The sequence below is a fragment of the Hippocampus zosterae genome, chromosome 17 (genome assembly GCF_025434085.1).
Source record: "Hippocampus zosterae strain Florida chromosome 17, ASM2543408v3, whole genome shotgun sequence".
NCBI lineage: Eukaryota > Metazoa > Chordata > Actinopteri > Syngnathiformes > Syngnathidae > Hippocampus > Hippocampus zosterae.
Window position 1 is genome coordinate 13,730,061 of NC_067467.1, and position 13,097 is coordinate 13,743,157.

At 43.0% G+C, this 13,097-nt stretch overlaps 1 protein-coding gene across 1 annotated transcript; it reads right to left on the reverse strand.

The window, feature by feature from the left end:
• Window positions 1–7,395: 7,395 nt before the first annotated feature.
• Window positions 7,396–13,018, reverse strand: hoxb2a (homeobox B2a). Its single transcript, XM_052049719.1, has 2 exons — window positions 9,698–13,018; window positions 7,396–8,308 (listed from the first exon to the last, which is right to left on the reverse strand). The coding sequence occupies exons 1-2, from the start codon at window positions 10,182–10,184 to the stop codon at window positions 7,473–7,475; spliced, it is 1,323 nt and encodes a 440-aa protein (XP_051905679.1). The 5' UTR covers window positions 10,185–13,018; the 3' UTR covers window positions 7,396–7,472.
• Between the last annotated feature and the right edge of the window lie 79 nt (window positions 13,019–13,097).

Below are 13,097 nucleotides of genomic sequence, written 5' to 3' on the forward strand. Positions count from 1 at the left end.
CAAACAAGCTACGAACGTGTCTAACTGTGGCTAACCAACTGGCGATGCTAACCATGCACTGCAGCTTTGTCTGAAACACTGATGCAATTAGCTTCAGCTAACCGTTAGCAACACATGCGAAAGACCTATTGCATTAAGACGAAAAGAACTATTATGCCGATAGACAGATACTCGCGCTCCGCTGTCCGATCTTAAAGTGTCCCCTTCTTAGCAATATGTCATCACTTGGTTACTGTAAGAATGTCCTCAACAAACATTCGTCACATTGTTTTATGAGCACTTTTCAAGTAAAACACATTGCATGTTTGCTCACGCTCTTTCCTCTTTTTCTTTTCAATCGCTCTTCCTTTCACTCTAATTGGTACGTTGATGGTAAGTGAGATAGGCGCAATGAAAAGACATCCATCCATCCATTTTCTGAACCTCTTTATCCTCACAAGGGTCGTGGGACTTGCTGGAGCCAATCCCAGCTGTCTTCGAGCAGTAGGCGGGGGACACCCTGAACCGGTTGCCAGCCAATCGCAGGGCACACAGAGACGAACAACCATCCACGCTCACACCTAGGAACAATTTAGAGCAGTGGTTCTGATGCTGGGTTCGATCGAACCCTAGGGGTTCGGTGAATCAGTCATAGGGGTTTGACAGAGTCTCTGCCATGGAGGTTAAGAGACCCACAACTCAACATATCAATTAGTTATGCCCGCTTGGCCATCACTGGCTGATTAATTTTGTGCACAATTAAAAAACATACACTTTATAATGATACTAATTGTGTTTACATTTTTCTGTTTTTAATAAATGCGTTTTTTCATGTCTTGAACGTCATCAAAAATCATACTCTTTATTTTTCACTCATGAAGGGTTTGGTGAATGCCCATATGAACCGGTTGGGTCCAGTACCTCTCACAAGGTTCAGAACCACTGATTTAGAGTGTTCAATCAGCCTGGCACGCATATTTTTAGAATTTGGGAGGAAACCGGGGTACTTGGAGAAAATCCACACAGGCACGGGGAGAACTTGCGAACTCCACACAGAAAGGCCGGAGCTGGGATCAAACCTACGACCTCTGCACTGTGAGGTTGCTACGTTAACCACTCGCCCACCGAGCCACCCTACAGAGAAATGTTTCAAATTTTAAGAGAAATAAACACACATTCAAATCCCGATGAAAATTTTGAGTCTCCAACCAGCCTAACATGCATGTCTTCAGAATAAAAAAATAAAATAAAATAAAACACGCAAGAACGGGGAAAACATGCTACACATTCATGTTAAGTCATTTTAATAAATCAATACTAGAAATACCCTTGTGATGATTAAGTGAATTGGAAAAATGAATGAAAGGATGAATACAATTAATTTAACAATTACGTCCAAAATGTTGCTTTTACCTCACACATCCAGTTTCCCCCTTAAACTCAATTGTGTGACTTGAAATTCCTGAGTAAAATGAGGGTCTGGACAATATTTGTCACACATCAGTGTAATCTTGAGCTCATGAGCTTCTGCTTCAATGCATTTCCAAGTAGAAGCCAAGATTTCATGTTGTAGCGTGTAGCATTTTTTGCGTGGAACAAAGAAAATGTAACAAAACACACTGGTGGTGAGATAAAAGCTATCATGATGAAAACAAAATCAGTTTCAGCCTCTGTGAAACAAAAAAGTCTGTACATTCTAATGACTACCCGAGCAAACTGCATGGAACAGAGGAGTGAAATGAGAGCTGGATAGCATTTTTACTGCTTTCATTTATCAGCTAGCTTTGATAAGAGTCTGTCAACTTTACTGTCTTATCTACACACCACATTTACACCAGTGCTGCAGGGCTGCGGCAGAAGAGAAAGTTGTAGAGTAAACATTTCCACACAGTGGGCTCTGCACAATTCTTTTGGATTGTTTGTGATCAATATGAAAGACATGGCAATGAGGTTTTATGTCATTTTTCTAAAATTATCAAAATTATTTATCGAGTGGCACAGTGGTCGACTGGTTCGCATGTCCACCTCACAGTGCAGAAGTGCAAGGTTCGTTTACGCCTTCCTGTGTGGAGTTTGCATGTTCTCCCGGTGCCTGCGTGGGTTGTGTCCGGGTACTCCAGTTTCCTCCCACATTCCAAAGACACGCATGGCAGGTTATTGGTACACTCTAAATTGTCTTTCGGTATGAGTGTGAGCACGGATGGTTGTTCGTCTCTGTGTGCCCTGCAATTGGCTGGCAACCGGTTCAGGGTGTTGCCCGTCTATTGCCCGAAGACAGCTGGGATAGGCTCCAGCACGCCCGTGACCGTCGTGAGGATAAGCAGGTAAGAAAGAAAATGAGGGGATGGAGTGATGGATGTATGGCCTATTGTTTGTCTTCCAGAGTCAACACGTCCCAGTGTAGAAGTTAAGTCAAGTCAAGTCAACAGTATTTATAGAGCACTTTCAAACAGCCATCGCTGCATACAAAGTGCTGCACATGGCAATTTAACATGTACAATAAACAGTAAGACAAATCGGTAATAAAGGCGGTAGAAAGCAAGTAAAACCAAGAACAAATCTAAGTCATGCTGAGTCGAATGCCAAAGAATACAAGTGAGTTTTGAGGAGGGTTTTGAAGATGGGCAGCGAGGATGCTTGCTGAATGTTCAGTGGGAGGTCATTCCAGAGAGAGGGACCAGCAACAGAAAAGGCTCGATCCCCTCTGAGCCTCAGTTTAGTTCTTGGTACTTCTAATAATGTCTGGTCCACAGACCTGAGGCATGTAGGGGCAGATGAGCTCAGAGAGGTAAGGTGGCGCGAGATTATTCAGAGATTTGAAAACAAAGAGGAGAATCTTGAAAATAACTCTAAAATGAATGGGGAGCCAGTGAAGGGATGCCAGAGTAGGAGTTATGTGCTCCCTCTTACGAGAACCAGTCAAGAGGCGAGCAGCGGGATTCTGGACCAGCTGAAGGCGCTTAATGGAGGACTGGCTGACTCCAAAGAAATGCACAAACACAATTGAAAAACTGCAAATAATTAAAACAGACACGATGTATTCTGCAAAGGCGTTTTAGGACCAAACTAAGACAAAAACAGAGCAACAGGGGAAAAAAATAGGTGCATTTTCATTTTCGTATCGGGGCATTTGGGTTTACCGCATTTGGGAATTTGGCAGACTACATTGCAGCTTGCTGGCTGTTCCAGCAGATGGAACTGGCGCTGATAGAGCTGACCTGAGAATTTTGTGGCACAGGTTGTGTAATGCAATCTTGATGGATTTGAGCGAGGCGTAGAAAATTCTTGGGAAAAAAAAACTAAACATGACAACAGCATGGGACAACCCAATTAAATCATTGAAGAAATCTATTCATTGAATGTAGTATTAACATCATGATCATCTTGAAAATATTTTAAGAGCACCCCCCTCCCCCTGACTTTGCAGCATCAATGACTGAGCACAGTCTTTGCTGAAAACTTTACTTAGGTCATGGTATTCTAGTCAGCAAATTGGTGATCAAGTGGAGAGTGACATGAGTGATGCTTTTAATGACAATTTGTGCATATATAGAAAAAAATGTTGAAAAGTTAAACTAAACATTGAATAATATATTGCTTTCCATCAGTACTGACACAAGGTCCATCACTGGATGCCTGTCTTCAGTGAAATCATCACTAACTGGGTCAAGTACTGTTGGACCTCTCAGCCCATCACTGACGGACAGCGTTTTGCTGAGTCATTATAAGTGGTTTTTTTATGGACAAGCATATTTCCTGTGACAATTGTAAGGAGTAAAAAACATTTTAATTTGAACATGGACTACTCATTAATACTCCCATTTTTGGAACAATGATTACATGTAACGTGCCTAACACTGGATGACATGTTGTTCAGAACCGGAAAATATGTTTGGAAATGATTTTGAGTTTGAAAATGATTTTGAGTGTTCCACCATATTAATGTGTGGCTCTCCAGATGGAAACCGTAATGAAGAAATATTCTTCCATCCATTTTCTAATCCGCTAATGCTCACAAGGGTCACCGGTGTGCTGGAGCCTATCCCAGATGTCTTCGGCTACCGGGTGAGGGACAACCTGAACTGGTTGCCAGCCAATCGCAGGGCACACATCGATAAATGACCATTCGCGCCCACAATTACACTTAGGGACAATTTAGAATGTTCCTTTAACCTGCCATGCAGGTTTTTGGAATGTGGAATGAAACCGGAGTCCCCGGAGAAAAGCCAAATGGGAGAACATGGAAGCCTCACACAGGAAAGCCACAGTCGCTAATGAAGAAATAATTAGTCTGAAATTTTTAAGATTTATACTTTTAAGACATGTAGTTATTAAAAAAGAGATTGACAGAGTGCTTCTCTGGTCTATTTTGACCAATCCACTTTCCAGTCTATGAGCAGCCGATCACGATTGCTTTTCAGACCTTACCAATGTTAATGAACTTTGATTGACAGATTTAATTAGGTCTTTCGGCAAAATCTTTTCGTGTCTGAGTGTCGAAAGTTTCCACTTGACACTGCGGATGATAAAAGCACACCGTTGACTTTTTGTGCCACCCCTGTTAAGTGGGTGATCTGTCACACCTGAGTTATGCAATAGCATACACCCAGGCTGAAATCATAACAGTGACTGTGACCGTGATACAAGAGATAAAACAACTACTACATATTACATTGTGGCAGCCAGTCGACAGACGGTGACAGCCAGAAGAGCGAGATTATTGAAACACACACAACCAAGCTCTCTCGCTTTCTTTTGCTTTGCATAGCAGGGTGTTCAGTTGCGCTTAAGGACGTAGCGCCAAGGTGTATTTCCTGACATTGGTTTTATGAAGTGTTCCAGAACCCCTGTGGTTATGTCCTTTACACATTGATGTTGTTTCTTTTTTGATGCAGTGCCGCCTGAAGGATCGAGGCTCAGAGGCTTTCCATTTTGGTTTTCAGCCGTTCCGCTGACAATCTCCAGATTCTCAGTATTTTGGGATATTTTGGACCATAAACGATGCAATCCCTACATTTCTTGCATTTGTACGCTGAGGAACATTGTCCTTCGATTGTTCCAACTGTTTCCATTCAGTTCTTCACAAAAATCGGAACCGCTCCCGATCTTTCATCTGTAGTATGGACAGTATTTGTCAATCTTGGTGCCAGAGGCTCCTCGACATATGGCTATAGGCCGCCACAGGAAGTAAATAAAACTGCATGAACTGAGTTGTTTTTTATTTTTATTTTTTATGTGTATTCTCTCTCTCTCTCTCTCCATCTCCCCTCCTTCTGCCCTGTCACTCATTTTTATTCACTCTCTCGCTCCCCCTCTCTGCCCCTTCTCTCATTTTCTATCTCTCTCCCTTTCTCTCTCTCTCGCTCTCATTCTCTCTCTCTGTCGCTCTCTCTCTCTCTCTGTCTCTCTCTCTCTCTCTCTCTCTCTCTCTCTCTCTCTCTCTCTCTCTCTCTCACTGCTAAATTGCCAATTAAATCCAGTACTTTGTAATAGTTTGTGCAGGATCACACAGAAGTTGGAGTATGTGTTGGCACTGGCATCTGCTTTAGATTGTTTTATTGAAGTCTCTCACAGCTCTGAGAATTTCACCCAGTTGAGCTATAGGATTGTTGAACATTATTTTTCAATGTATACTCAATTATCCTGATTATATCTCAAGGGTAAGATCAATAAACGGAACACTGTGTTGCTAAACAGAAACAGCTAATGTTCTGAAACACACAAACAACGTTGATAATATTCGAAATTTCGCCCCTGACTGTGCTTCATTGTTTTGTTTCTTGTTTCCCTGATGGATTGCATCAACTTGCATCAATACTTCAGTGAAATGAACATACTCACAGAAGTCGGTGTTGCAATGAATAAGTAGGCAGCCTATATTTTTAATCCTCCATTTAGAATATTGCCATTAAAAAAAAACATTCCTAATATTTAAATGATCTCTCTCTCTCTCTCTCTCTGTATATATATATATATATATATATATATATATATATATATATATATATTGTGTGTGTGTAGTGGCGGTGGGGGTGTATGGGGGCGTTTGTAGAAGAAGTAGTAATAGAAAGTGTATTTCGAGCACGATGACGTTTTCTCTGTCGTCCTCTCTTTCTTTCTCCCCCACACGCACGAGCACACACACACACACACACACACACACGCAATCACACGAGGTCGCACGCGCGCACACAGCTTGCCCCGTAATGGCTGCCATTGCTCATTGTTTGCATCCTCCTTTGTCTGCAGCGCCATTTTAGCTCCGCAGGAGGAGGGGAAGCAGCCAAGTTACATTAACATTAAATTCTCAAAGGCTGCGGGATGTTCCTATAGCTCGTGGATATCAACGCATTCAATCTTTTGTTTAATATGCTAACTATATCATAATATATAATATTATTTCGACTGACTATTATAAACCTATAGGGAACACAGCCAAGTCGAGTGTTCCCATTATTTGTATCGTACGCTAAAATAATTTTCGACATTTAACATCCCTGTGCAGTCCTTCGTTGGTGTTTTCGCCGACTGGGTGTGTTTATTTGCTAAATCTCCTAATTCTACCCAGACGAAACGATCGAAAGAAAATCAGGACAATCCGTGTCCTCAATCTGTTAATTTCATTCTTTCAATCTGCTCTGAAAAATGAGTGAGCGAGTGTGGTGAGAAAAACATAACCTTAACAGTGAAAAAAGCATTTGGTGCAACGTAAAGCGGTGTATTAAATAACTCATTTAATATCATAAACATTTAAAACAATAATAATAATAATATGAAGAAGAAGAACCATTATCATCATCGAGCATCTCATTTTCTGTAGTACTGTATGCCCAATTTGTAAACGCTCAACAAAAAGTCTCAAGTATATCCGATAGAACATTAATTTGAACGTCTAATGATACCTTAGAAATAAAAACTGTAAACGCCACTTTGTAATTGCATTTGTATTTTTATTAGCATAATCGTATTCCACTATGAAAATATGTATACAATAAATAATTTGGATCTCACTATTAAAGAATCTCCATAAATAAACTGGTGTGTAAAACTCGCATCACCAACGCGGCTTCCTTTTTCTCTCGGTTCACAGCAAGAGATTTTTTTTCCCCCGTTCATTTCCTCAATCGAGATTTTCAAAAAGCAGTCCAGCGATACTAAGCGGTTCCTGAGAAGTTTGGATAAAAAAAAAAAATCACGCACTCTAAATATTCTAACTAATAAATATCATTGTAAATTCACATTCCTGGAATGAGGGCACGGAAAAAAAGATGCATTTTATATTCTTTTTTTTAAATCTGGTAATCTCTCGTCGTAGCTCTTCATTTTACGTGTGAAAAATAGTGGTAAAAGGGTGAAAACATATTGAAATATCAACGTCGAAATTTTTCATTCATAAATCATTCGGGAATGTAGACGTGTTTGTTTGTTTTCCAAAGGATTGCGGTTCTTGTCGAGAGCCCTCGTTTTCTGTGCGGCATTTATAAACAAAACTCTCAGAAGTTGAGATGCTGAAGGTCCATGGTGCACAGAGTGCGTGTGAACAAGTCGAAGTCCTCTTCCGAAAAATCCACCGGGCTGTCCAATGAACTCTGAAGGCTGGGTGACATGCAGGCGTCCCCGGAAAAGAACGTCAGGTCGGGGAGCTCCGAGGAGCACGAGGAGGAGGGGATGGACGAATCTGGCTGCTCGCAAAATGCTGCATCAGACAACACTGATACTGTGCTCGTCTCGTTCAAATGCTTTACGCTCGTGTTCTCGCTGGAATGTTTTGCGGTGAACTGCTCCGGGGACTGGTATTTGGCAGCAGAGTCACAGGAGTCAGCCGCATTCGACAGGGTTGGCAGCTCCGGGCGGCTCGATAGGCCTCCCTCCTCCAGCGTGGGATGCGCATTGTCTCCGCTGTCAAAGGTGTGGGCGGTGGGTGCAGCGGCCGAAGATGGATTACTGCTCCCCGCCTCGCCATCCGATAACTCCCCGGTGCCAGATGCTTCCAGCGGCTGGCTTGAGTATGGCGATGAAGCATCCGCGCCTTCGAGGGGCTCGATACAACTCGGTTCGCCGGATTCTTGGTTTCCTCCTCCCCCTTCACCACCGCCGTCACGGTGGTGTGTGGTCTGCCGCTTGTGTTTCATCCGCCGGTTCTGGAACCAAACTTTAACCTGCCGCTCGGTCAAATCCAAAAGGGCGGCAATCTCCACTCTTCTGGGTCGGCAAAGATACTTGTTAAAATGAAACTCCTTCTCCAGCTCGAGCAGTTGCGTGTTCGTGTAGGCTGTGCGGAGCCGACGGGACCCGGCTCCTCCGACATCCAGACCCGCCTGATTCGGATCTGAACGGAAAAGTACATAAATAAAGGCCGTGCTTTAATTATTCGTTCAAATGTCTGCACGTGGATTTCGTCATTCTCATATTTTTTTCCTCCGCGGTGATTCAATGAAGCCACTAAAATATTACGCGCACAATTTCGTCTTTAAAATACCGGTAAGCTGTTTCAACATAGGGCATGGAGCTCGCCCGGGTCTCTTTTATGTAATATAAAAGATTAAAACATTCTAATATATCATTAATGAATTATAGAACCCGCCCTATGAATATAATCTAGCCTCAAAATATAAAAAATAAAAACAGCAATAAACTCACTTTAAAAAGCTAAGTAAAGCGAGTTGTATCGCTATAATGCCAGGAACACTCGTCTGAAATAGGCAGGGAGTACTGTGAGTAAGCGACTGTGTGAAATTGACATGCAGAGATTAGATTAAACACATCAAAATAGAGAGTAAGAATGAGAAACATTGATGCAAATATTATATACTGTATATATACTGCATTTCATCTGCGTTTTGTCGTATATGTCAAAACAGACACCAAGCCCTTAAGAAAACCAGCAAAAGAAAAGGCGGACATTTGTACACGATATAAAAAATGTGTGTGTTTCAGTGTGTGTATGCGTGTCTGTGTGTGCGTGTTCGTGTGCGCGCGCGTGTTTGTGTGTGCGCGTGTGTGTGATTATGTGTGACTTAGGTGTTAATCTAAAAATATTAATTGGATAACTTCGTATGCGATGTAACTGGAAGCCAAACGAAATCAAGGACTTAAGGATTTCCATATATTACTTTGTGTTGATAGTAGGCTCGATCCAACCCCGCCCCACGATTCTTTGAGGGACTATATGCGTCGCAATTCAATATGGCTGCGTTGAGCACAAAATATAGGTTATATCCGGGAGGACTCTCTGTTTCGAAATATCAACATGTAAAGTTTGTAATTATTACAAATCAGCACGTGAAAAATTGTAGAGAGAATACCCCTTGCGTTTATGCACCACGTCATCATTCCAAATTTAATGACTGTCATAATAACCCGGATTGATATACAGTACATATATAATTGCGGGGTACACAATGCAAAACGGAATCCCTCTCTTCAAATAGCTAACGTGGCCATTTTTAAGACCAATGAATGGGAGCGTGCAAGACAGGGCACAGCATAATGCGGTGGTCTAAAAATGGCTCCCTGCTGCTCCTGCATCACCGCAATACACAAGACGCACATAGACACAACAGTGACTGAGACAATGCCATCCTCGACTGATATACATTTGATGCAATTGCCCGAGTGGAGATTAGCAGTGGGCAATCAATCAGTTTAAACACATCCAAGTCATCCCTGCTGCACAACCATAAATACAAACACATGCACACCCCCAGCATACACCGACCTGTGGGTGATTCGATGCCCGCCAAAGCGTACCCGGAGGCGGTCGGTGAAGGAGACGAAGAGGCGGATGGGATGATGGATCCGCCACTGCTCGAGCTGCCTCCACTTTTCGGGCATTTTTTGGATGACTTCTTCTCTTTCATCCAGGGGAATTCGTGAGCCAGCGATCCTGCGGCAGACGATGCGTTCGGGGCGGGGGCCTGGCTGGGCGTGCAGGGCTGTTGGCGGCCGAGTCGGTGGTTCGTCTGGAGGCCATTGGTAACAGAGTTTCTCCGGTTCTGTTGGTTCCTTGAAGATGGTCTTGGCTGGCTGGCTGTGCAGGGGCTGAGGCTGGGGATGGTGTTCTCGAAGGGAGGCGGAATTACTGTCGACTCCTTGATTGATGAAGTTTGAAATGACTCCAGGACGGCAGGGAAGGACGTCAGGCACTCTGCTAGCGACGGTTGGCTGTTTATAAAACCGATCTCTCGTTCAAATTCAAAATTCATAGCTCCTTCAAACGGATATCACTGTTTAACGATGAGACCCCCTGATAATCCCTTCCCTAAAATAAAAAGCAAAACACGCGCACACACGCGCACACACGCGCGCACATTCATGTAGACCCCTACAGTCCTGAAACGTTTTAAAATTTACCACAAATTAAAAAAGCACGAGCACGGAAGCACCGGCCGCGATAGCGTAAATGCGTGTGGCAATATAATAATTGTGTATATTGGTGATATTACTAGCGTATGGGGACCTGGGTAGGCTAAACTGAAGAACTATGGGGTGAAAATGCAGCCAATTCCTGGTCACGTGATCCGAAAGAACCAATTAGAGGCCTAGGCCTGGCAGCGGCGTAGACTGTGGGAAGCTGCATAATTATTTATGTACAAAATGTGGCAAACGGGGCTATACCGCAAAATAATGTCATTGTTTTCGTCACGCAGGGGGGGGTGTTTCGAGGAAAGGAAGAAGCCCGAAGGCTACCGTTAGCCATGTGGGCAGTGTAGGCGAACTGTCGGTGGATTTCAACTCGTATGACAGAAACAATAGAGCATCGTTTTTCCCCCATGGCTGATGACGGTCAACTCTGGAATATCCCCAACACCGTTTACATTATGGCTCCTTCAAAAATGCTATCTACTTCAAAACTCGGTTCATTATTTGTTTTTGTTTTTTTGTGGGACAGACGCCGAGAATTTTAGATATATGGGGGACTATTTTACATTTCATTTTTGCACAGACAGCAGTATGGCTAGATTTAATTATGCAGAAAAGGTGGGAAATGTTTAATTGCAAATGGGTCGTGCTTGCTCTTCATCGACTGTTTACTTTTCGTAAAAAGATCCGAGTTTTGATTTTTGAAATCCATCTTCTTGTGTCCCTCGTCAATCCATAGTGAGAGACAGAGGTTACCCTACCCCCTTCCTCAGTGTGAAGTGTGTGTTAAAAATGGTTGGTGTGTTTACGGAGGGAGAGGGAGTTCACAGCGAGGTCGGTCTGCAAGGCGGGGATGGGGGGGGGGGGGGGGGGGTACGCACAAGTCGCTGTTCGTGATACAAAGACACAATTTTAACATGAGCTTTCCGAGTTGATTGCCGGGGGCATAATGTCATTGGAAAATTGGGCGAAAATAATGACAGTTTGGAAAAATTGGGAACTCCATAAATAGGACGGGATGTTTCAATAGGGCCAAAGGAGCCCCGGGTGGGTGGGTGTTGGTGATCAATCTTTCTCTGACTGCAAAGACCCTGGCGCATGCCTCTTCTTTCCTGAAATCATTGATGCAAACCTTCCATCCATGCTACCCATTTTCTTATATTATGAACATTCACTGCGAAAGTACCATGCATCTGTTTTATCCTCGTATTCCATTCCGACCCCGACGACAGCCCCCATTTCGTTTGCATGGAAGTTGTCTTCGCCTCCTTATCCCCGAGGGTGCAAAAGAAAGAAAAAAATGCAGAAATGTGCGTGGGAGTGAGGGCCACTGAGCGAAGCGGTGCAAAGTAGAGGCTGGATTTCCTCAATCCACAATCACTCGGATATCCGTAGAAGGCACACATTTATCTGCAGATTGAATTTGAGAATATATTAGATTTACATTTCGTTGTTTTGAGGGTAATAGTAAGCTGATCAGGTAAAATGATCTATTTGGAACATGGCCTGATGATACGGACTCGCAGTATGTTAAACTGCTATTGCATAACACAACGTATGGTACGAATTAAATTAATCCTGCGATTTTGATCGCTTGTTCTAGATGCATGCATAAAAACGACATTGGGTTGAGCGTTGACAGTTAACATCGGATGGGTATTTGTAATTCTATTAAAAGCTGTCGGCCTGCGTGATGGTCGTTAATAAAACAGCGTTGAAGCTCTCCGAGCTCCTGTGACACGCAACGGCCTTGTGAAAACCCGCTTGCGGCTCAGCTCGTCTCAACTTTCAGCGGCGGCTTGCGCAGCTCAAGCCAAGTTCCCTGTCTGTTTTTATGAGGCAATAAATTAGATCAATCTCTGCTTATTGGTGTTTTTATTGTCTGTTAGTCCAACGAAAATGTAATGGGAAGTACGGTCGTTATTTATGGGGCGCTGATTTATGTCTCAAGCCGTGTTCTCAGAATAGCGGGGCGAGACCGAGAGAGGTAAAGAATTGAAGCTGCGGTTGAGGCTCCAAACCACGTGATCACGTCATGGCGTGAGCTAGTGGTTTTTTTCCAAACAGAGACAGAGCGCCGTCTTGGAAGACCAACGTGGGTTTATAATCATTACAAGTAGTATAATATAATTTGCACGTAGACAACAAAGAAGCTTAATCGCAAATCAACTGTGAGCACTGTGGAAAAAAATAAGTTCCCTGTCGTTGCACTGTTTTGTTAGTTCATGTATCGCATTTCTGAACAACAAACAAACCGTTTGTGCTTCAAAACGAATAGATAATACGTCGACATGTATGGACAATTTTCTGGCGGTAAATAAAAAGAATGTAGCTCACTTCTTATTCGGTCATGAATGTTGATCGGCTCATTATCAGTTGGCATCTACAGTTAAGATGCTAAACTATGGAAACTATGGATGCAAGAATCAACCGATTTGTGAGGAACAGAAGAGGGAGGGGAAACAGCGTTAACGCAACAATAGAGGTGACCCAGAGTGAATGCTCCCCTAAAACTTATCTAGAATTCAATTGCTCTTGCGGTTATATGTGTTTTTGTCGTTGTCGTTTCTCCTAACAAACACTTGTCTTTAATGATTGCCTCTGATCAGCTGCTATACCCGCATGTCCCACCGGATTAAAAAAGTATCAAACTGACCTAAAGCTCGAGATTCAAAACATTTTTGGAGAACTGTGTGAATTTGGGATGTCAATTATTGCACTTGAAAGCCTGCGTTCAAGTTTACTGCCTGAGAGGA